Source organism: Mus caroli, unplaced genomic scaffold, assembly GCF_978045245.1.
Source record: "Mus caroli unplaced genomic scaffold, Mus_caroli_1 scaffold_6, whole genome shotgun sequence".
Taxonomy (NCBI): domain Eukaryota; kingdom Metazoa; phylum Chordata; class Mammalia; order Rodentia; family Muridae; genus Mus; species Mus caroli.
Genome location: NW_028227261.1, coordinates 81811614 through 81834860, shown reverse-complemented (window position 1 = coordinate 81834860; position 23247 = coordinate 81811614). Strand labels below are relative to the sequence as shown.

The window sequence follows — 23247 nt, the reverse complement described above, 5'->3', positions numbered from 1 at the left end:
ACTCCTCCAGTGTTGGTGGGATTGCAAGCTTGTACAACCACTCTGGAAATCAGTCTGGCGGTTCCTCATAAAATTGGACATGGTATTACCAGAGGATCCTTCAATACCTCTCCTGGGCATCTATCCAGAAGATATCCCAACTAGTAAGAAAGACACATGCTCCACTATGTTCATAGCAGCATTATTATAATAGCCAGAAGGTGGAAAGAACCCAGATTCCCCCTCAACAGAGGAATGGATACAAAAAATGTGTTTCATTTACACAATGGAGTACTACTCAGCTATTAAAAAAAATGAATTTATGAAATTCCTAGGCAAATGGTTGGACCTGGAGGGCATTATCCTGAGTGAGGTAACCCAGTCACAAAAGAACTCAAATGATATGTACTCACTGATATGTGGATATTAGCCCAGAAATTAGAATATCCAAGATATAAGATACAATTTGCAAAACACATGAAACTCATGAAGAACTAAGATCAAAGTGTGGACACCTTGCCCCTTCTTAGAATTGGGAACAAAACACCCATGGAAGGAGTTACAGAGACAAAGTTTAGAACTGAGATAAAAGGATGGACCATCTAGACATTATCATATCCAGGGATCCATCCCATAATCAGCCTCCAAATGCTGACACCATTGCATACACTAGCAAGATTTTGCTGAAAGGACCCAGATATAGCTGTCTCTTGTGAGACTATGCCGGGGCCTAACAAACACAGAAGCAGATGCTCACAGTCAGCTATTGGATGGATCACAGGGCCCCCAATGGAGGAGCTAGAGAAAGTACCCAAGGAGCTAAAGGGATCTGCAACCCTATTGGTGGAACAACATTATGAACTAAACAGTACCCTGGAGATCTTGACTCTAGATGTATATTTATCAAAAGATGGCCTAGTCGGCCATCACTGGAAAGAGAGGCCCATTGTACTTGCAAACTTTATATGCCCCAGTACAGGGGAAGGCCAGGGCTAAAAAGTGGGAGTGGGTGGTAGGGGAGTTGGGAGGAGGGTGTGGAGGTCTTTTGGGATAGCATTGGAAATGTAAATGAGGATAATACCTAATAAAAGTGTTAAAAAATAATAATAAATAAAAAATAAAAAGAATGAATTAGGAAATTCCTAGGCAAATGGATGGATCTGGAGGATGTCTTCCTGAGTGAGGTAACCCAATCACAAAATTACTTGCACAATATGTACTCACTGATAAGTGGATATCAGCCCAGAAATTTAGAATACCCAAGATATAAGACACAATTTGCTAAACGCAAGAAACTCAAGAAGAACGAAGCCTAAAGTGTGGACACTTTGCCCCTTCTTAGTATTGGGAAAAAAACACCCATGGAAGGAGTTACAGAGACAAAGTTTGGAGCTGAGACTGCATATCCGGGGATCCATCCCATAATCAGCTTCCAAACGCTGACACCATTGCATATACTAGCAAGATTTTGCTGAAAGGACCCAGATATGGCTGTCTCTTGTGAGACTATGCCGGGGCCTGGCAAACACAGAAATGGATATTCATAGTCAGCTATTGGATGGATCACAGGGCCCCCAATGGAGGAGCTAGAGAAAGTACCCAAGGAGCTGAAGGGATCTGCAATCATATAGGTAGAACAACAATATGAACTAACCAATACCCCCCGAAGCTCGTGTCTCTAGCTGCATATATATCAGAAGATGGCCTAGTCAGCTATCACTGGAAAGAGAGGCCCATTGGTCATGCAAACTTTATATGCCCTAGTACAGGGGAACTCCAGGGCCAAGAAGTAGGAGTGGGTGGGTAGGGGTGTCAGGGGGAAGGTATGGGGGACTTTTGAGATAGCATTTGAAATGTAAATGAAGAAAATATCTAATAAAAATGTGAGGAAATAAAAAAAAATCCAGGCTGAGCAAGTTATGGGGAACAAGTCAATAAGCACCACTCCTTCATGACCCCTCCCTCCATCAGTTCCTTTCCCTAGGTTCCTGCTGTGATTTCTTACCTTGGCTCCCTGTGATGGTGACTAAAAGCCAAATGAATTCTCCCCTCTCTAAGTTGTTTTTGTCATAGTGTTTTTGTTACAGTGACGGAAACCTAAGCAGGACAGAAATGTTGTATGATAATTCTATGCCCAGAGAACAATTCATTTACATAACTAGACAGTGAGAATTGGTTTTATCTGATTTGCCATTTGAAGAACCATAAGGTCACCTGTGCCAGGAAACTCAAGATGACAAGGTAAGTTAGAGCTATTTTATGTCAATAAAATTAGATTAGAATAAAACATAGAATTTTTAACTTATGAAGAATATAGCTGGCAAACAACTTTTCCTAATTTTTTCTTGACTCTGAAAAGTTATTTTCTTAGAAGATAAATGGTTAGAATCATGGTTCTGTGGATAAGAAAAACCAATTTCAGCTGGAGAAGGTGCTGGAATTTAAAAGAAATGTTTTGATTTGTACCATCCACAGAAGATATCTTTTAATTCTATCAAGAATAGTTTTGTAACTAAAGGTGCAAATTTGGGTTGTATGGTTCCATCCAGCATTCTATTATAAACTGATTCCAAGTTCCTTCTTTCATTGGTGGAGGCTGTGACAACTCTTGTCTATGACAGACCACCTTCGATGTCCAAGCCTCAGCAAAGATAAGCTTCTTTATCACTTCTTTGTAATAAGACTGGAAGTTTGAGAACCTAAGTGTTATCCACCATAAGGCCTTTTCAACCCAAGTATATAAAAGACACACTACCAGAAGAAGGTTCATATTGGCTTTACTGAAGGATGGGTGAATACAGCTGAAGCCTGAGGCCCAAATGATGTTTCTTTCTTCCTCTCTGAAGTGATGACAGCTGAGCTCCTCTAGCTCACTCATGAACTTCTCTTCCCAGTCAGAGACTGAAGCTGGAATGTGGAAAACAAATCTTGAATGGGTTCGACATATGCAGGTCCTTCTGACTCTGGCTATGGCATAGAGACTTGAACTTCAAAAGCAGGTCCAAGATAGACAGGGAAAGAGAGAAGAAGCAGGGAAATAAGTAAGCAGAGAACTTCAGTAAGTATCTTCCCAAAGTTGAGAAAATTTTACCCAAAGATGCTCAAGTCCCATCAGCTACAACAACCCCAGGAATCACTCCAGAGGTGAAAGCATGACTGAGTACTTGTTCTTTACTGGCAATGTTGTGGGAGAGCCTTCCTCTATTCAAATCAAGGATAAAAAGAGAAGTTGCATGGACAAAATGAGTTAACTATCTGACAACAGTTACTGACATACAGAAACTCTGTTCTTCCTTGCAGTGGTGTTGTGGTTTTGTTTTTATTTGTTTGTTGTAGTGGTAATCCTGGTACTTTAAAATCATTTGTCTACTTTTCTGCATAGTTGAAAACTTCTGAGCAGACTGAACTAGACAGATTGAATTGCTCACTTTGGAAATCAGTTACTGGTAGTGTTGGAACTTTATTAGAGGTATGGAACTACTATATATTTTATAACTGAAGGTAATCAAATTATATAGGAGAAAATCCTATGTTTAAATTCAGTACCCTTTCCTCCCTTTGCTCTGACAATGTTTGTAAGAACTCTTAACAGAAAGCACAAGACTGTTTCATCCATGAATTAATGACACAAAGCAATATACTGGAAGATTTCTTCCCTCATTTATCTTCTTTACCTAAGCTGAATTTGCATGACATCTGATTATCCTTTCACTCTTTTCAATAGGGGACCCAATTATGAATAGAATAAAATAAGATCTTAAGGAAACCCAGAAAAGAAAGGCATATATTGGACAACATAAAAATCGAGAAGATAGCCTTTATTCCTACCTGTTTTTCTGACTTGTCCTGCCCCACCCACAGACAACCTCACATACTCATATTCACAGAAGCACACACACATACACAATACATTCAAGAATATATACACATAATCAGACACAACAAAAAAACATGCAAAGAGACATGTACCCATATATACATACACATATACACAGAGACATATATATATACACACACACACACACATATATATATACATCTGTACGGTTCCACGTACATATATATACATGCATACATAGATACATGTGCACACAAATATACATGCAGATATGCATGAATATTCACAAACCACACAGACAGATACACATATATACAGACATGCATACACATAAGCACTGGCATATATCCAAACACATACACTAGACATAAACATAGACAGATAAACATACAAACAAACACTGACATATATGCAAATATATACACTCATGAATACACACACACACACACACACACAGAGCCATACACATATAAACATATATCCACCTAAACAAACACACACACAGTTTTTAATTTTTTCACAGAATCACAATGAATATTGTGAAGGATCAAAAATATTTTACTTTAAAATTTGTATACTGCCATTCAGATTCACTGAAATGTGCTGCTGTAGAGTTGAGGAGCAGAAGAACGGCTCCTTACACTGTAGAATGTCCTACATCACAATCATTTCCACATGAGATACCAATTGGCCACAGGTGTCATCAGAATTCTTCTTTGGTACCTTCCATCTGTCCAACTGGTCATCTTTCACTCCAATTAGTGAAGAATATATAATGAACTAGTCTATCTTTGTTGTATTTCTTCTTCAAATTTCACTTTATTGTCAAAACATTCTGCTAATATATGCTAAATGTATGGACATAACAAAAATGAAAGTACTAGATTACCATGCCTAAATGTTGGAAGATGGCCCTCACATGGCACTTAGTGTTCTCTCTTATACCTCCAGTTCCAGCATCTGTTTGGACAACTTACTACAACTTCTTCCCACTAAGTTTTGTATATCGTTTGCAAATAGTTATAAAGTATTAGCTTTTTCAGCCAAACATATATTTTGTAAAAACTGGTGCCATAACATTAAAAAAATTTCTGATACATCTTTGTGCACTAGGTTTACAATATGTAAACTTACAAAATTCAATGGGGCTTTTCCTTGCAAAAAATAAAAAGTTTACCAAAATTCTTTGACTATAGAAGTACTCTTTAAAAACTGAAAGAAAAAACCCAAGCATAAATTTAGTTGTATAAACATTTCTTAGAGAATGCTTTTTCACTAAGAATTATATTGAAAAGTATTCTCTTGGACTGTGACTAAAATTCTAATTATTAACATTCCCTTTTATAGTGATGACAATGAAAAAAATAGGAAAAGTAAGTCATTTTGAGATAAGATAAAGAGAATGTCTACATTGCAATAAAAATAACATATTTTTGGTTAAAGACTGCATATAGCAAATAGAATTTGTTTTAAACTTGTATTTAGTATATTAAGACACAGAAAGCCAATTTAAGAGTTTGGCATGCAGCTTTATGATCCTTGGCCATTTGGACCATGGCATCTCATGAAAAAGGTAATTTTAATTTTGAATACAGTCCTTTTTCTTATCAGGGAAGCCCAACATGTAAAAAAAAAAAAATGTTGACCTTCCCAGACTCCTTCTCCTTTAGAGGACGGTAGTATTCATAGTAAAATTGCTCAAATTCATGTTTTTGAATAAGAAGGAGATATCAATACCTGACTCCACAAGGAGGAGGACAAGGGGAAATACAAACAGAAGCAATCCCAGGCCCACCACCAGGAGCCTGGAGCAACGCTTGACCAGAGGGTTTAGCCAAATACGGCCGGTCAGGATGGAATAGCTCCATGACAAAGCTTGGCGAGCTTCCTTCACCTTCTCTTCTTCAGCCATCAAAAAGACATTTTCATCTGCTTCTACATCCTCAAACGTATCTGTGTCTTCTCTTTCTAACACAAACCTAGATGGACAGTCAAATAGCATGTCTACTTCATCATCATCCACTTGGGTAGGGAGCAGGCTGGCGCTGGTGTTGTATGCTAGTTCAGAGAGGATCAATGGGTCTTCTTTTACTTTATCTTCCTCTTTACTTGGAGAACCTGCACTTTGAGCTCCCTTCACTGGTGAGCTTGCAACCATGTGCTCAGAAGCATCTGCTTTAGACAAGGGGGCACCTGCAAAAAAAACATTACTTTATAAATTTTAAATTTCACATTTTTTCGCAAAACCCTGCAGTAAAAACAAATGGAATTCAAGGAATATGTAAAACTTTCTGTAGAATGTAGACATTAAGCAAAATCATATTAAAAAAAAAAACTATCCTAAATGATTTTCAGTGGATACCTGTATGAAGAAAATGTGTTTTATCTATCCAAAAAATATTATCAGACTTAGAAAGGAACAAAGTGCTGATCAACAGTGCTACACAGAAGAACATCAGAGCTATATGCTAAGTGAAAGAAGCCAGGCATAAAAGGTCACCTAGTGCATGTTTTCATTGAAAAAGCAAATATATGAAAAGCCACAGAAACAGAAGACATTATGGTGGGAAAGTCAGCAGGAACTGTTGGAGAAAAGGAATGGACAGAAACTATAACAGTAACTGTTTACCAGGTTCAGGATTTCCTTATAGGTAATGAAAATGTTGTGGCCCTAGATAAAAGTATTAGTTGCCCGTGACTGAGTATGTCCTAAATGTCAGTGAATTATTCTTTGAAATACTTTTTGCTTTATTAAGTGAACTGCATCTCTGTTGAGAAAAAAGAAAGTCATAAATTTTCCCCATTAAAACTGAACAGAGTCTATAGACAGAAATCAAGACTTTTAGGAATGTTTAATGTCTTTTAATGAGAGGACTTCTTCTCTCAAAAGGAGGCCCCCTAGACCCTTTTCCTTGGAAAACAATGAAATTCTCCATTGTAGGTGAATGCTTTACTACTCTGCAAACACCATCACTTCTTGCTTTGTTTTCATTTGTGTGGTCACAAAGATGATGAGTGCTCTGTAGTTGTTGTTGTTGTTGTTTCTAAGAGAACAACATATCCTCCTTAGGTAGTCTACTTTGCATGTATTCCATTTCCTGTATCCTTCTACTGTATCCAAGCTAAGGGATAGCTTGAGATTGAAGGCAGCAGCATGTTTTGATGATAATGCTTTGGTACTCCTCTTGCTCAAAGACTTTTAATCTCCTCATTAACACACTGTGCCTATGGATGGTTTCTGTACATCTGCCTTCAGAATGTATTCAGAATCCCATTCCAGGGCAAAGTCTTTCTCTCTTCATTTGAACTACCCAGCTCAGAGCTGGTGTCCTTTTTAATTTTTTTTAATTTTTAATATTTTTATTACATATTTTCCTCAGTTACATTTCCAATGCTATCCCAAAAGTCCCCCATAGCGCCCCCCACTTCCCTACCCACCCATTCCCATTCTTTTGGCCCTGGCATTCCCCTATATTGGGGCATATAAAGTTTGCGTGTCCAATGGGCCTCTCTTTCCATTGATGGCCAACTAGGCCATCTTTCGATACATATGCAGCTAGAGACAAGAGCTCCGGGGTTCTGGTTAGTACATCATGTTGTTCCAACAATAGGGTTGCAGATCCCTTTAGCTCCTTGGGTACTTTCTCTAGCTTTTCCATTTGGGAGCCCTGTGATACATCCAATAGCTGACTGTGAACATCCACTCCTGTGTTTGCTAGGCCCCGGCATCGTCTCACAAGAGACAGCTATATTTGGGTCCTTTCAGCAAAATCTTGCTAGTGTATGCAATGGTGTCAGCGTTTAGAAGCTGATTATGGGATGGATCCCTGGATACGGCAGTCTCTAAATGGTCCATCCTTTCATCACAGCTACAAACTTTGTCTCTGTAACTCCTCCCCTGGGTGTTTTGTTCCCAATTCTAAGAAGGGGCACAGTGTCCACACTTTGGTCTTCATTCTTCTTGAGTTTCATGCGTTTAGCAAATTGTATCTTATATCTTGGGTATCCTAAGTTTTGGGCTAATATCCACTTATCAGTGAATACATATTGTGTGAGTTCTTTTGTGATTGTGTTACTTCACTCAGGAGGATGCCCTCCAGGTCCATCCATTTGGTTAGGAATTTCATAAATTCATTCTTTTTAATAGCTGAGTAGTACTCCAATGTTTAAATGTACCATAATTTCTGTATCCATTCCTCTGTTGAGGGACATCTGGGTTCTTTCCAGCTTCTGGCTATTATAAATAAGGCTGCTATGAACATAGTGGAGCATGTGTCCTTTTTACCGGTTGGGACATCTTCTGGATATATGCCCAGGAGAGGTATTGCTGGATCCTCTGGTAGTACTATGTCCAATTTTCTGAGGAACCTCCAGACTGATTTCCAGAGTGGTTGTACAAGCTTGCAATCCCACCAACAATGGAGGAGTGTTCCTCTTTCTCCACATCCTCGCCAGCATCTGCTGTCACCTGAATTTTTGATCTTAGCCATTCTGACTGGTGTGAGGTGGAATCTCAGGGTTGTTTTGATTTGCATTTCCCTGATGATTAAGGATGTTGAACATTTTTTCAGGTGCTTCTCTGCCATTCGGTATTCCTCAGGTGAGAATTCTTTGTTCAGTTCTGAGCCCCATTTTTTAATGGGGTAATTTGACTTTCTGGAGTCCACCTTCTTGAGTTCTTTATATATATTGGATATTAGTCCCTTATCTGATTTAGGATAGGTGAAGATCCTTTCCCAATCTGTTGGTAGTTTTTTTGTCTTATTGATGGTGTCTTTAGCCTTGCAGAAGCTTTGCAGTTTCATGAGGTCCCACTTGTCAATTCTCGATCTTACAGCACAAGCCATTACTGTTCTATTCAGGAATTTTTCCCCTGTGCCCATATCTTCAAGGCTTTTCCCCACTTTCTCCTCTATAAGTTTCAGTGTCTCTGGTTTTATGTGAAGTTCCTTGATCCACTTAGACTTGACGTTAGTAAAAGGAGATAGGAATGGATCGATTCGCATTCTTCTACACGTTAACAACCAGTTGTGCCAGCACCATTTGTTGAAAATGCTGTCTTTCTTCCACTGGATGTTTTTAGCTCCCTTGTCGAAGATCAAGTGACCATAGGTGTGTGGGTTCATTTCTGGGTCTTCAATTCTATTCCATTGGTCTATTTGTCTGTCACTATACCAGTACCATGCAGTTTTTATCACAATTGCTCTGTAGTAGAGCTTTAGGTCCGGCATGGTGATTCCACCAGAGGTTCTTTTATCCTTGAGAAGAGTTTTTGCTATCCTAGGTTTTTTGTTATTCCAGATGAATTTGCAGATTGCACTTTCTAATTCGTTGAAGAATTGATTTGGAATTTTGATGGGGATTGCATTTAATCTGTAGATTGCTTTTGGCAAGATAGCCATTTTTACAATGTTGATCCTGCCAATCCATGAGCATGGGAGATCTTTCCATCTTCTGAGATCTTCTATAATTTCTTTCTTCAGAGACTTGAAGTTTTTCTTATACAGATCTTTCACTTCCTTAGTTAGAGTCACGCCAAGATATTTTATATTATTTGTGACTATTGAGAAGGGTGTTGTTTCCCTAATTTCTTTCTCAGCCTGTTTATTCTTTGTGTAGAGAAAGGCCATTGATTTGTTTGAGTTAATTTTATATCTAGCTACTTCACCGAAGCTGTTTATCAGGCTTAGGAGTTCTCTGGTGGAATTTTTAGGGTCACTTATATATACTATCATATCATCTGCAAAAAGTGATATTTTGACTTCATCTTTTCCAATTTGTATTCCTTTGATCTCCTTTTGTTGTCGAATTGCTCTGGCTAGGACTTCAAGTACTATGTTGAATAGGTATGGAGAAAGTGGACAGCCTTGTCTAGTCCCTGATTTTAGAGGGATTGCTTCAAGCTTCTCACCATTTACTTTGATGTTGGCAACTGGTTTGCTGTAGATTGCTTTTATCATGTTTAGGTATGGGCCTTGAATTCCTGATCTTTCAAAGACTTTTATCATGAATGGGTGTTGGATCTTGTCAAATGCTTTTTCCGCATCTAACGAGATGACCCTGTGGTTTTTGTCTTTGAGTTTGTTTATATACTGGATTACGTTGATGGATTTCCATATATTGAACCATCCCTGCATCCCTGGGATGAAACCTACTTGGTCAGGATGGATGATTGTTTTGATGTGTTCTTGGATTCGGTTAGCAAGAACGTTATTGAGGATTTTTGCATCAATATTCATAAGGGATACTGGTCTGAAGTTTTCTATCTTTGTTGGGTCTTTTTGTGGTTTAGGTATCAGAGTAATTGTGGCTTCATAGAATGAGTTGGGTAGAGTACCTTCTGTTTCTATTTTGTGGAATAGTTTGTGAAGCACTGGGATTAGATCTTCTTTGAAGGTCTGATAGAACTCTGCACTAAACCCATCTGGTCCTGGGCTTTTTTTTAGTTGGGAGACTATTAATGACTGCTTCTATTTCTTTGGGGGATATAGGGCTGTTTAGATCATTAACCTGATCTTGATTCAACTTTGGTACCTGTTATCTGTCTAGGAACTTCTCCATTTCATCCAGGTTCTCCAGTTTTGTTGAGTATAGCCTTTGGTAGAAGGATCTGATGGTGATTTGGATGTCTTCAGGATCTGTTGTTATGTCTCCTTTTTCATTTCTGATTTTGTTAATTAGGATGCTTTCCCTGTGCCCTCTAGTGAGTCTGGCTAAGGGTTTATCTATCTTGTTGATTTTCTCAAAGAACCAGCTCCTTGATTGGTTGATTCTTTGAATAGTTCTTCTTGTTTCCAATTGGTTGATTTCGCCCCTGAGTTTGATTATTTCCTGCCATCTACTCCTCTTGCGTGAATTTGCTTCCTTTTGTTCTAGTGCTTTTAGGTATGTTGTCAAGCTGCTAGTGTGTGCTTTCTCTACTTTCCTTTTGGAGGCACTCAGAGCTATGAGTTTTCCTCTTAGAGATGCTTTCATTGCGTCCCATAAGTTTGGGTATGTTGTGGCTTCATTTTCATTGAACTCTAAAAAGTCCTTAATTTCTTTCTTTATTCCTTCCTTGACCAAGGTATCATTGAGAAGAGTGTTGTTCAGTTTCCACGTGAAGGTTGGCTTTCTATTATTTATTTTGTTATTGAAGATCAGCCTTAATCCATGGTGATCTGATAGGATGCATGGGACAATTTCAATATTTTTGTATCTGTTGAGGCCTGTTTTGTGACCAATTATGTGGTCAATTTTGGAGAAGGTACCATGAGGTGCTGAGAAGAAGGTATATCCTTTGGTTTTAGGATAGAATGTTCTGTAGATATCTGCCAGATCCATTTGATTCATAATTTCTGTTAGTTTCTCTGTGTCCCTGTTTAGTTTCTGTTTCCATGATCTGTCCATTGGTGAAAGTGGTGTGTTGAAGTCTCCCACTATTATTGTGTGAGGTGCAATGTGTGCTTTGAGATTTACTAAAGTTTCTTTAATGAATGTGGCTGCCTTTGTATTTGGAGCATAGATATTCAGGATTGATAGTTCCTCTTGGAGGATTTTACCTTTGATGAGTATGAAGTGTCCCTCCCTGTCTTTTTTAATGACTTTGGGTTGGAAGTCAATCTTATCAGATATTAGAATGGCTACTCCAGCTTGTTTCTTCATACCATTTGCTTGGAAAATTGTTTTCCAGCCTTTCATTCTGAGGTAGTGTCTATCTTTTTCTCTGAGATGAGTTTCCTGTAAGCTGCAAAATGTTGGGTCTTGTTTGTGTAGTCAGTTTGTTAGTCTATGTCTTTTTATCAGGGAGTTGAGTCCATTGATATTAAAAGATATTAAGGAAAAGTAATTGTTGTTTCCTGTTATTTTTGTTGTTAAAGTTGGCATTCTGTTCTTGTGGCTGTCTTCTTTTAGGTTTGTTGAGGAATTGCCTTCTTGTTGTTTCTAGGGCGTGGTTCCTGTCCTTGTATTGTTTTTTTTCTGTTATTATCCTTTGAAGGGCTGGATTTGTGGAGAGATAACGTGTGAATTTGGTTTTGTCGTGGAATACTTTGGTTTCTCCATCTCTGTTAATTGAGAGTTTGGCTGGGTATAGTAGCCTGGGCTGGAATTTGTGTTCTTTTATTGTCTGTATAACATCTGTCCAGGATCTTCTGGCTTTCATAGTCTCTGGTGAAAAATCTGGTGTAATTCTGATAGGCTTGCCTTTATATGTTACTTGGCCTTTTTCTCTTACTGCGTTTAATATTCTATCTTTATTTAGGGCATTTGTTGTTCTGATTATTATGTGTCGGGAGGTATTTCTTTTCTGGTCCATTCTATTTGGAGTTCTGTAGGCTTCTTGTATGTTCATGGGCATCTCTTTCTTTAGATTTGGGAAGTTTTCTTCTATAATTTTGTTGAAGATGTTTGCTGGTCCTTTGAGTTGAAAATCTTCATTCTCACCCACTCCTATTATCCGTAGGTTTGGTCTTCTCATTGTGTCCTGTATTTCTTGGATGTTTTGAGTTAGGATCTTTTTGCATTTTACATTTTCCTTGATTGTTGTGCCGATGTTCTCTATGGAATCTTCTGCACCTGAGATTCTCTCTTCCATCTCTTGTATTCTGCTGCTGATGCTGGTATCTATGGTTCCAGATTTCTTTCCTAGGGTTTCTATCTCCAGTGTTGCCTCATTTTGGGTTTTCTTTATTGTGTCTACTTCCCTTTTTAGGTCTAGTATGGTTTTGTTCATTTCCATCATCTGTTTGGATGTGTTTTCCTGTTTTTCATTAAGGACTTCTACCTTTTTGATTATGTTATCCTGTTTTTCTTTAAGGATTTGTAACTCTTTAGCAGTGTTCTCCTGCAATTCTTTAAGGGATTTTTGTGCTTCCTCTTTACTGTCTTCTACCTGTTTACCAGTGTTCCTTTGTATTTCTTTAAGTGTGTTATTAAAGTCCTTCTTGAAGTCCTCTACCATCATCATGAGATATGCTTTTAGATCCGTGTCTAGCTTTTCCTGGACTGGGCGAAGTGGGAGTGCTGGGTTCTGATGATGGTGAGTGGTCTTGGTTTCTGTTAGTAAGATTATTACGTTTACCTTTCGCCATCTGGTAATCTCTGGGTTTAGTTGTTGTCGTTGTCACTGTTTAAAGATTGGAGCAGAAGCTGTGTTCCACTCACCAGCAGTCTCAAAATCCTGTGGCGGGGGTCGTGGGTAGCTGGCGAGTGTCAGCTGACCCTGAGCTCTAGCTACCCCTCTGCTGGTCCGGCTGGAAGAGGCCTGTGGTCCTACTCAGGCCGGTTTTCTGCTTCCCTAACTAATGCAGTCTCAGGTCCCTCGAGCAATTGGATTGGAGCAGAAGCTGTGTTCCACTCACCAGAAGTCTTAAGATCCTGTGGCGGGTGTTGTGGGTAGCTGGCGAGTGTCAGCCGACCCTGTGCCCTAGCTACCCCGTCGCTTTTCTGACAGGAGAGGCTTGTGGCCCTACTCAGGCCGGATTTCTGCCTCCCCAACCAAAGCAGTCTCAGGTCCCGCATGATTGGACTGGAGCAGAAGCTGTGTTCCACTCACCAGCAGTCTCAAAATCCTGTGTCGGGGGTCGTCGTAGCTGGAGGGTGTCAGCCGACCCTGCGCTCTAGCTACCCTAGTGCTGGTCCGGCCGGAAGAGGTGGACTCTAGATGGTCCATCCTTTAGTCACAGCTCCAACCTTTGTCTCTGTAACTCCTTCCATGGCTGTTTTGTTCCCAATTCTAAGAAGGGGCAAAGTGTCCACACGTTGGTCTTCGTTCTTTCTGAGTTTCATGCGTTTAGCAAATTGTATCTTATATCTTGGGTATCCTAAGTTTAGTACATATTGTGTGAGTTCCTTTGTGATTGGGTTACCTCACTCAGGATGATGCCCTCCAGGTACATCCATTTGCCTAGGAATTTCATAAATTCATTTTTTTAATAGTTGAGTAGTACTCCATTGTGTAAGTGTACCACATTTTCTGTATCCATTCCTCTGTTGAGGGGCATCTGGGTTCTTTCCAGCTTCTGGCTATTATAAATAAGGCTGCTATGAACATAGGGGAGCATGTGTCCCTCTTACCGGTTTGAACATCTTCTGGATAGATGCCCAGGAGAGGTATTGCGAGGTCCTCCGATAATACCATGTCCAATTTTCTGAGGAACCACCAGAGTGATTTCCAGAGTGTTTGTACAAGGTTGCAATCCCATCAACAATGGAGGAGTGTTCCTCTTTCTCCACATCCTCGACAGCATCTGCTGTCACTGAATTTTTGATCTTAGCCATTCAGACTGGTGTGAGGTGGAATCTCAGGGTTGTTTTGATTTGCATTTCCCTGATGATTAAGGATGTTGAACATTTTTTCAGGTGCTTCTCAGCCATTCAGTATTCCTCAGGTGAGAATTCTTTGTTCAGCTCTGAGCCCCATCTTTAATGGGGTTATTTGATTTTCTGTAGTCTACCTTGAGTTCTTTATATATATATTGGATATTAGTCACCTATCTGATTTAGGATAGGTAAAATTAACCTTGATTTTAAGCATTCGAGTTCTGACAAAACTTTGCTGAACTCTGGCCTTTTGCTAACTCTATTGAGCCAGTTCCATCAATTGATAAGTTCTCACTTCTTATGCATAAATTAGTAGAAATTTCAGATCATAAACAGAGGAACATATATATGTTAATGCATGTAAATTTCCTTTCATGTCGCAAGGACTAAACGCTATTACTATTAGCATATTAAGATACTCAACAGGTCCATTTTCAGTCTCTGGCTATATTTGTTTTGGAAAGAGGTATATAGTTAGCCCTAATAGAAATATAGACTTGCAGAACATCGTGAAAATAGGGCTTCTGAGAAAGCTTTTTGCTTCTTAAAACACTCTGGAAAAGTAGAGACTCTATACTAGCTAAGGATTCTATTGCTGTGATAAAACACCATGATGAAAAACAACTTGGAGAGGAAAGGGTTTCTTTTATAACTCTCAGGTCACACTCTATCACTGTGAGAAATGAAAACAGGAACTCAAAGCAGGAAGTGAAGAAGAAGCCAAGAAGAATTGCTACTCAGTGACTTATTCCTCATTGCTTACTCAACCAGTGTTCTTATACAACTCAGAATCGTCAGCTTAGATATGAAGGGAGGGCTACTAGCTACAGTGGGCTAGGCCCTCCCACATCAATCATTAATCAAGAAAATACCCAACAGAGTTACCTATAGATCATGTTTTTAAAAAACATAATTTATATTTATAGGTATTTTGCTGGAATGTATGCCTGAGGCTTATAGAGATCTAAAAAGTGTCTTGAATCCCCTGAAATTGAAATTATAGATGGTAATGAGTGCTGCTAACAGCTGAACCAGGGTCCTCTGGAAGAAGAGGCAGTTCTCTTAACCAGCAAGCCACCTTTCCAGCCCCTGGGGACCAGTCTTAAGAATATGTAGTCTAAATTGAGCATCTATCCTCCTAAAAGATACTAGCAGTGTCACGTTTGCATAAAATGAATAAAATTGACCCCTTGTCAAATTTACACACAAACACATCACTAATAAATTATAAACTTTCCTTTTTCTTCCTAAGATGTCATATTAATATCATGATTATAACATGAAATATTTCAACTTTTTAAAATGCCATAGTCTTTAAAAACTTAAACACTTTTAAAGTCAAATCTCTATAAATCCAGTGTCTCTTTAAATGTTCAGCCTTAGTAAATATCTAAAATCTCTCTAGTCTCCAAAGCCTCATAAGTAAGGGCTGGAAGGGAAGAGGGAAGTTAAGTACTTTCATTTCAAAAGGACCAGGGAACAGTTATTATCAACTCAAAACAAAAAAAATCTCAACAGTGCAAAGATCAGTGTCAGATGTCTGTAACTTGTGATTGTCTAGTCTCTACAAGGCCTACGCAGCTCTACTTCTCTGGGTCTGCCACACAGCACAGGTGTGTGTCTAATAAGCTCAGACCTGCTCCACTCCACATCTGCTATTGTCCTTGATGGTCATCTGTGGTAGTATGGAATGGTGGCAATGGAAACTGACTGCCAGTGGTTGGGAGAAAACAGTAATTATAAGAGTAACAAAGAGGATTTCAGGTCAGTGAAATTTGAATGGTGTAATACTGGTACATATTTGTACAGATTCATAGCATGTACCAAGTACACTAAGGGTGAACCCTAATATAAAATGTGCTGTGAGGCAATCATTTTGTGTCATCTAGAAAAATATATCACTCTGCCAAAGAATGCACATAGGAAATAACTATAATCCTTTTGGTTTTAGGTAAAACAAAAAGCTGGAGCATTTTCTCTCCTTAGGTCATAGAAACTAGAGCTTAGAGCATAAGGAATGAGTCTGCTACTGACCTACATCCCTAGGTATTTTTGTCTCCCAAATACTAAGGGCATGATGACTTCATCATGTCATCATGTGGGGAGCAAACATTCTCCTACTTATTTTGTCTGTGTCTTTTAAAAATAACTGAATCATTTCCATAAAATTTATATTATATACCCTAACAAATATACCAAAAACCCAATCACAAAAGAACACACATGGTATGCACTCACTGATAAACTGGCTATTACGCAGAAGCTGGGAATACCCAAGATACAATTCACAGACCACATGAAGCTCAGGAAGAAGGAAGACCAAAGTGTGGATACTTCAGTCCTTCTTAGAAGGGGGAACAAAATACCCATGGGAGGAGTTACAGAGACAAAGTTCAGAGCAGAAACTAAATGAAAGGCCATCCAGAGACTGCCCCACCTGGGCATCCATCCCATAAACAATCACCAAACCCCGACACTATTTTAGATGCCAACAAGTACTTGCTGACAGGAGCCTGGTATAGCTGTCTCCTTAGGGGCTCTACCAGTGCCTGACAAATACAGAGTTGGACACTCACAGACAACCATTGGACTGAGCACAGGGTCCCCAGTGGGGGAGATAGAGAAAGAAGCCAAGGAGCTGAAGAGGTTTGCAGCCTCATACAAGGAACAACAATATGAACCAACCATACCCCCAGAGCTCCCAGGGACTAAACCACCAACCAAAGAGTACACATGGAGGGACCCATGACTCTTACTACATATGTAGCAGAGGATGGCCTTGTCAGTCATCAGTGGGAGGAGAGGGCCTTGGTCCTGTGAAGGCTCTATGTCCCAGTGTAGGAGAATGCCAGGGCCAGGAAGCAGGAGTGGGTGGGTTGATGAGCAGGAGGAGGGAGTTTATGATAGGGGGTTTTCAGAGGGGAAACCAGGAGAAGAAATAACATTTGAAATGTAAAGAAAGAAAATATCTAATTAATAAAAAAAGGCATCATGAAGAAATACCTTATTTTTTTATATCACTATCCATTATGACCAAAAAAATAAATAAGAAATGCTAGTTTATAATGATAATAGTTTGATTATGTGAATTATTATTTCTCTACATTAAAATAAATATTCTCTATATTATTTGTTCAGTTTTGGAAAGTCATATTAATATGTATTAATATAGAAATTCCCTTGGTATATTTAGAACAATTATATTTATAAAAAATACTTTATATGGCATTTTCAGCACTCCTAAACGTTACTGAGAGCATTGGCACATGAAAATGTTCTATACATTTGTGCTTTTAAAAATAAGATAAGCAGTGGGTGCATGGGGGAGCACCCTCATATAGGCACGGGGAGGGGGAATGCTATAGGAGGCTTGTTGAGTAGAGACCTGGAAAGGGAATAACATTTGAAAGGTAAATAAAGAAAATATCCAATAAAAAATTTAAAAATGAAAAGAATAAGATAAACATAATACTTGTATATGATCTTTGTATAAATCATACGAAACAGGAGGGTACAGGAGGATTGTGAGTTGCCAGCCAACTTTGTATGACACAGTGAGTTATAGGCTAGCCTAGGCATACAAGCCTTTCTCAAACAAAACAAAACAAAACAAAACAAAACAAAACAAAACAAAACAAAACAATAAATATATTGGTTTTAAAACAAGAACACATCACACTTTACTCATCTCATAATAAAAATATAGTGAATCTCAACTAAGATGTCAGTTTTATAAATATTACTCAGCTATGACTAATTCCAGCTATTTTCCAGAATAAATTTTGTTGTAACCAGTTGACAAAAAAAAAATCATACACAAACATAAGATCATATATCATTTCAGCAGCATTGTGGCTAATGATCTGACTTCAGAGATGCATATGCTACAACAGTATTGTGGCTGTGACTCTGATTTTAAATTTTTATTTCAATTTCTATTTCAATTTCTCAGACCACAAAATACCATAGAACAAGTTAGTTATTTGGAAGAGAAATGGGAATAATGTAACCCTGACTGAAGTTATTTAGCAGATTATTTTCATTCAATTTTAATTTTACTGGTGTGCATGTCTCTCTGTGTGTGAGTCCTCAGAGACCAGAAGAGGGCCTGATATTTTAATAAAATTTTTCTTGGAAGATAAAAAAGGGAGCTCTGGATCATTCTCAAAAACAGACCTGAGATCAGAAACTCACATAATGGGAGGCAAAGCAGTACTGTGATTCTGTTTAATCTACATCATCTCTCCCTACTGAACAGTCTGGAGAAATACACAACAGTCTTCCTCTTGTAACTGTTGAAAAAGAAGGTATCTTTATTATTTTATTACTCAATAGAACTTGGCTTCCCATTTCCCTTCTCACTTACTTGTTTACACTCCTCAGTACCATTCTCTACTTCTCTCCTTCCCATTTTCTCCCACTTTCTCCACTCTTTATAAAAGAAACTGCATTCCCCATTATCCTCAGCCTCTCTCTGGATCACCAGTGGTAAGAACATAGCTGGAAGCAATCACACTTAACTAGGCATAGAATGACAGCCCGAGGGGAAAAGCACGTACCAGCATTTCGAGGTATGACCTTGGAGCCGTGTTTCAGCAGACGGACAAACACATTACTGCTGCAGTGGTTCATCATGTGCAAATGGAGGCTTCGTTGAGTCCTGATCTTGACCAAGCATTTTGCCATATTTGAGATATATTATCTCATATAATGAGATCTTCCTAAGGGTCTCTTGGCAGTAGTGTCCCTGTATATATGCAACCAGCAACAACAGCTTTGACCTTTTGCTCACTGTCCATTCTGTTTCAAAGGACCAAGGCAGGACACACTGTGAATGAATCAAATGTCAGGTTCTTAATGTAGCCAACAAAAATAACTCATGATGAATAGACATTGGGCAATGAGGAGGGAGGGGATACTATTTATAAATTCTCACCCCTCCTCTGATGAACAATAAATTTTTACACGTAGTCCTCACTTAGTTTTTTCTAGATCAGTGATCTCTGACAAATATTAAAAAGGATTAAAAAGAAAATATCCTAATTCTACAATGGAAGAAACAGTTTATTTTTATTTCTTTTCAGACATGTTTAATAGGTCTTTATTATGTTCTAGATCAGAATTGCCCAATTAAAAATAATAGCAAGCCACAATCTTTTTAAATGAAAAAATATTTAAGCAGTAAATCACAATTATTTTTCATAAGATCTTTTATTTGAAAATATAATATCTTGGTTCTGATAGTATGGCTTCAACATGCAGTGGTTTGTTAAGCAGTTCACATTTTTCAGTGATAATGATGTGTGTTGCATGTGTATAGAAAGTCTCGATTGGGACGAGCAACACTGATGATGGTATTTAGCAGTCACATGGGGCAAGCATGCTGGACTGGACTGTTCTCACTAAAGCAATTTGCATGCTTCATCTCCATTCCCATCACGATGCCAACTCTTCAGTTAATTTACAAGGACAGGATATGGAGAAAATTGACCTAGACAAATTCATAAAATTAATAAGTGGTAATCCATGCTGAAACTTGGAATTCAAATAATATCACTTGACTAAAACATAAATGTCCATACTGACAGCTGTTGGTAGCTTGAATTACAAGCTGTAATGTGTTTTAAATGCAGGAGTCAAATATCACGTTCTTTTTACACTTTGAGACCCTTGCACTTGTGCATCTGACAGAAACATGCCCGCTAAGGTTACAAACATTCTCATTTTTGAGTACACAGTATATAACTAAAATTTTTAGCTGACTAATAATAATACATAAAACACTTTTATTTGTATGGTTTTGTTGGTATTTTTTATTGCCACCAATTTCAGAAGAAAATCCTGTGCACTATGTCATTTTGCATGCATACATTCTTTGGCTTCTAATGGCTACATTACTGACGAACAAAGACTTTATAATGGCAGTGGATTGTCCTTTTCTCAGGAGACAAAGGGTTATGTTTAAAACCATCATTTCTAACTCTGCATTGTTATATTTCTTTGTGAGACAAAAATTAGCAGCATTTACAGAAAGAAGTTTAGCAAAACGTATGGAGTTTTACAAGTCTGGCATTCCTTAATCCTAAAATCCACTTTTAGAAATGTATTTTGAGTGAATACTCAGAAATGTTGACAAAAAGGTTCATCAAACTATCATTTATTACATCAATAAAAGCATCAGTCTAAATTTCCAATGAGAATATTACTCTTATATGTAATAATTCATAGACATTAAAAGTTGTTTATAGGAACTTAATGATGTAAGAAAATGCCTGCAATAGACAACTAAATGAAGAAAAATATGTTTATATAATCATAAAAAAAAAAAAAAAACATAGCCGGGCGTGGTGGCGCATGCCTTTAATCCCAGCACTCGGGAGGCAGAGGCAGGCGGATTTCTGAGTTCAAGGCCAGCCTGGTCTACAGAGTGAGTTCCAGGACAGCCAGGGCTACACAGAGAAACCCTGTCTCGAAAAAAAACCAAAAAAAAAAAAAAAAAAAAAACCAAAAAAAAAACAAAAACAAACAAACAAACAAACAAAAAAACATTTAGTCCAAGATAAAAAAAGAGACAGCATCTGTCCTGAAAGAGAAGGCCACAGCACACTATAGTTTTAGGGAGGCAGAGGTTGTCACTCCTGAAGACATCACAGGGATCCTATCTCACTGCATAGATTGGTAGTTCCAGCCACAGCAAATATGCCTATAGGGTGAGATAGTTTACAAATTCGAGCCTTGAACCGAAATGTTTCAAATTTCAAACCCAAAATTGTCATACTATAAATGCATAAATCTTCCATCATTTTCAACTCCCCTTTAGATATAATTCCAAGTAAAATCTCCACAAACAAAATAGACATATATCAAAAAATATAGGCCGTAGACAGTGGTGTAAGTCCTCCCTCATTTATCACCAACAATAGTTCTTATAGATATAATTTTTTTAATTACACACCATAAATGATTTCATTTAAAATGTTTTTAAAATAAAATTTAATTTTAAAATACAATAGCTAATTAAAAACTATAGGAAATATTTTTTAAAATTAAAAATCAAGTTTGAAAACCAATTTTTATGAATTTCTGGGTTTTAGTATAAAATATGAAGAATTTCACAGGATTGGTAAGGATTCATTTAAACAGCCAGAGCTTAGTAATGAGCAATTATCACTTTGACCTCTTTTGGGAAGAATTGATTAACCAAAAACTGCCTCCATACGTATTTTAAGTGGAGACGAAAATTCTGCTAATAGTGAGCCCTTACTTGATAGTTTCTTCAAAACTCTTGAAAATAGGTCTGGGTGTCAGCAAATCTTAAGCCAGCTGTTCCTTCCATGTCCAAATAAGACACATAAGCTGTAATCAGTCAAGTTGTCTCTGTTCACTTGGATTTTGTGTGCTTACTTCCTCTTCTGTGGTGATAAAAATAGCCATCCTATGTAGTAAGCCAAAGAATTCTGAACTATTTTTGTCCAGACTACCATCTGATTCTAGAATCATAAAGCTTATTAAGATCTACAAAACTAGCTTTGCTGTAATGTTGACTTATAATGTAGATCATCCCACATTATTTCTATTTATTTCTCATCCTATTAGAACAACCTGTGACCTGTTGGATCATATGAAAGAAGCAGACTTTTCAAAAACAAAACACAAGGAAGTAAAACTCCTGAAGTAAATTATTTCCACACTTTTCTTTCCCCTAATTCTCAAGCACAAAATCTCACCATAGTTTACATACCTTGTTTCTTCATTTTATTTGATTTTTATCATAAAGATTATGATTTTTAACTAAGGTGAATTACAATATTTACCACTCACTACATATTTCATTTAATCTCTCTAAATTGAAAAATCAATTCTCTACTACACTTTTCAGAGACCTTAAATTCCTAATTCATCTGTGGAGCTTCTACATTTAGAGGAGGAAAACGAACAAGGCTGACTTTCTCCATTGTCCTTGCTACTTTTCTTCACCTTTTTAGACTCAAGGCAACTATACAGCTGTCTTTTGGAGGAAAAAGAAAAGGGAGGCAGAGATATGCAGCCCTTCCAAACATTCTTGTTTGGAGCACAGAGTTCCAAAGAATACTATATGTAGCAGAATACTCAGAGACCCTTAAAAAGAAAATTCCTATTCAATTCATTCATTTGAAAAAATTGGAATTCATGTTTAAACAGTGAGAAAATTCTGAGAGCAGCATGCTATTCTCTTCACTGATACAAAATATCCAACAAGAACCAGCTTAAGAGAGCAGAGTTTATTTTGCCTCACAGCTCAGAGAATATAGTCCATGATAGGAAGGTGTGGTGGGGATGTACAGCAACTTCTGCATACTTCTCAATGAACCATGGAGCAGGATGTAGTGAGTCAAGGGGAACTCCTTCCTCTTTCCACCATAATGGTCCCATGAATCTCAGTTACAACATTTTAGGTGTTGCATGGTTTCCTGCAGACACATGTAAAAAAAATGTCTATTTATCAAGTCCACTTTGAGAACTTCTGAGTTTATTGTTTGCAATATAGGTGAAGGGTAACCTACAGAATGATGTAGGATACAAAGGGCAGTTGAATCCCACTAAAGCACTTCCTAGTGAGACAGTTGAAGGGTCTTGATAAGGTACATCAACTCAGTCAGCTAAAGAACAGAAAATCAAAAAAGAATCTCCAGTACAGCAGGAAGCAACAGAGAGTCCCCCAGCACTGGAGACAGCATTAGACAGAATTGGCACTTACAGAAAGGATTCTCTCAGGGTTAAGAAAATATATATATGCAGGAAGACACAGAGAAAAAAACCTGCAAAGCAGAGAAAGACACTGGAAGCCAAAATACCTAGTCTCTTCTCCAAGGCTGGTTTGTGTTGTTTGCTTTGGTTGGTTGTTTAGTTTAGTTTAGTTTTGCTTTTTGATGTCAGACTTTTGTTGCAGGTCAGAAAGTAAGGAAAAAACCCATGAGTATTACCTAGTCATGAACTCTTTCCCTGTCTGTCTGCTTCCCAGTGAACCTGTGCCTAGTCTCAAACTAGAAAGGGTAATAACTCATAAACCTCTGAAGATCCCTGCTGGTCAAAGATGCTTCTCTTTGAGAATTGTTACTGCTTGTTTTTGTTTTTTTGTTTTTTGTTTT

At 38.0% G+C, this 23247-nt stretch overlaps 1 protein-coding gene across 1 annotated transcript; it reads right to left on the bottom strand.

Annotated features, from left to right (window-relative positions):
* Positions 1-5325: 5325 nt before the first annotated feature.
* Positions 5326-21433, bottom strand: LOC110293680 (FERM domain-containing protein 3-like). Its single transcript, XM_021161550.3, has 3 exons — positions 21384-21433; positions 18679-18947; positions 5326-6010 (listed from the first exon to the last, which is right to left on the bottom strand). Exons 2-3 carry the CDS (start codon positions 18803-18805, stop codon positions 5484-5486), a joined length of 654 nt encoding a protein of 217 aa, XP_021017209.1. The 5' UTR covers positions 18806-18947; positions 21384-21433; the 3' UTR covers positions 5326-5483.
* Between the last annotated feature and the right edge of the window lie 1814 nt (positions 21434-23247).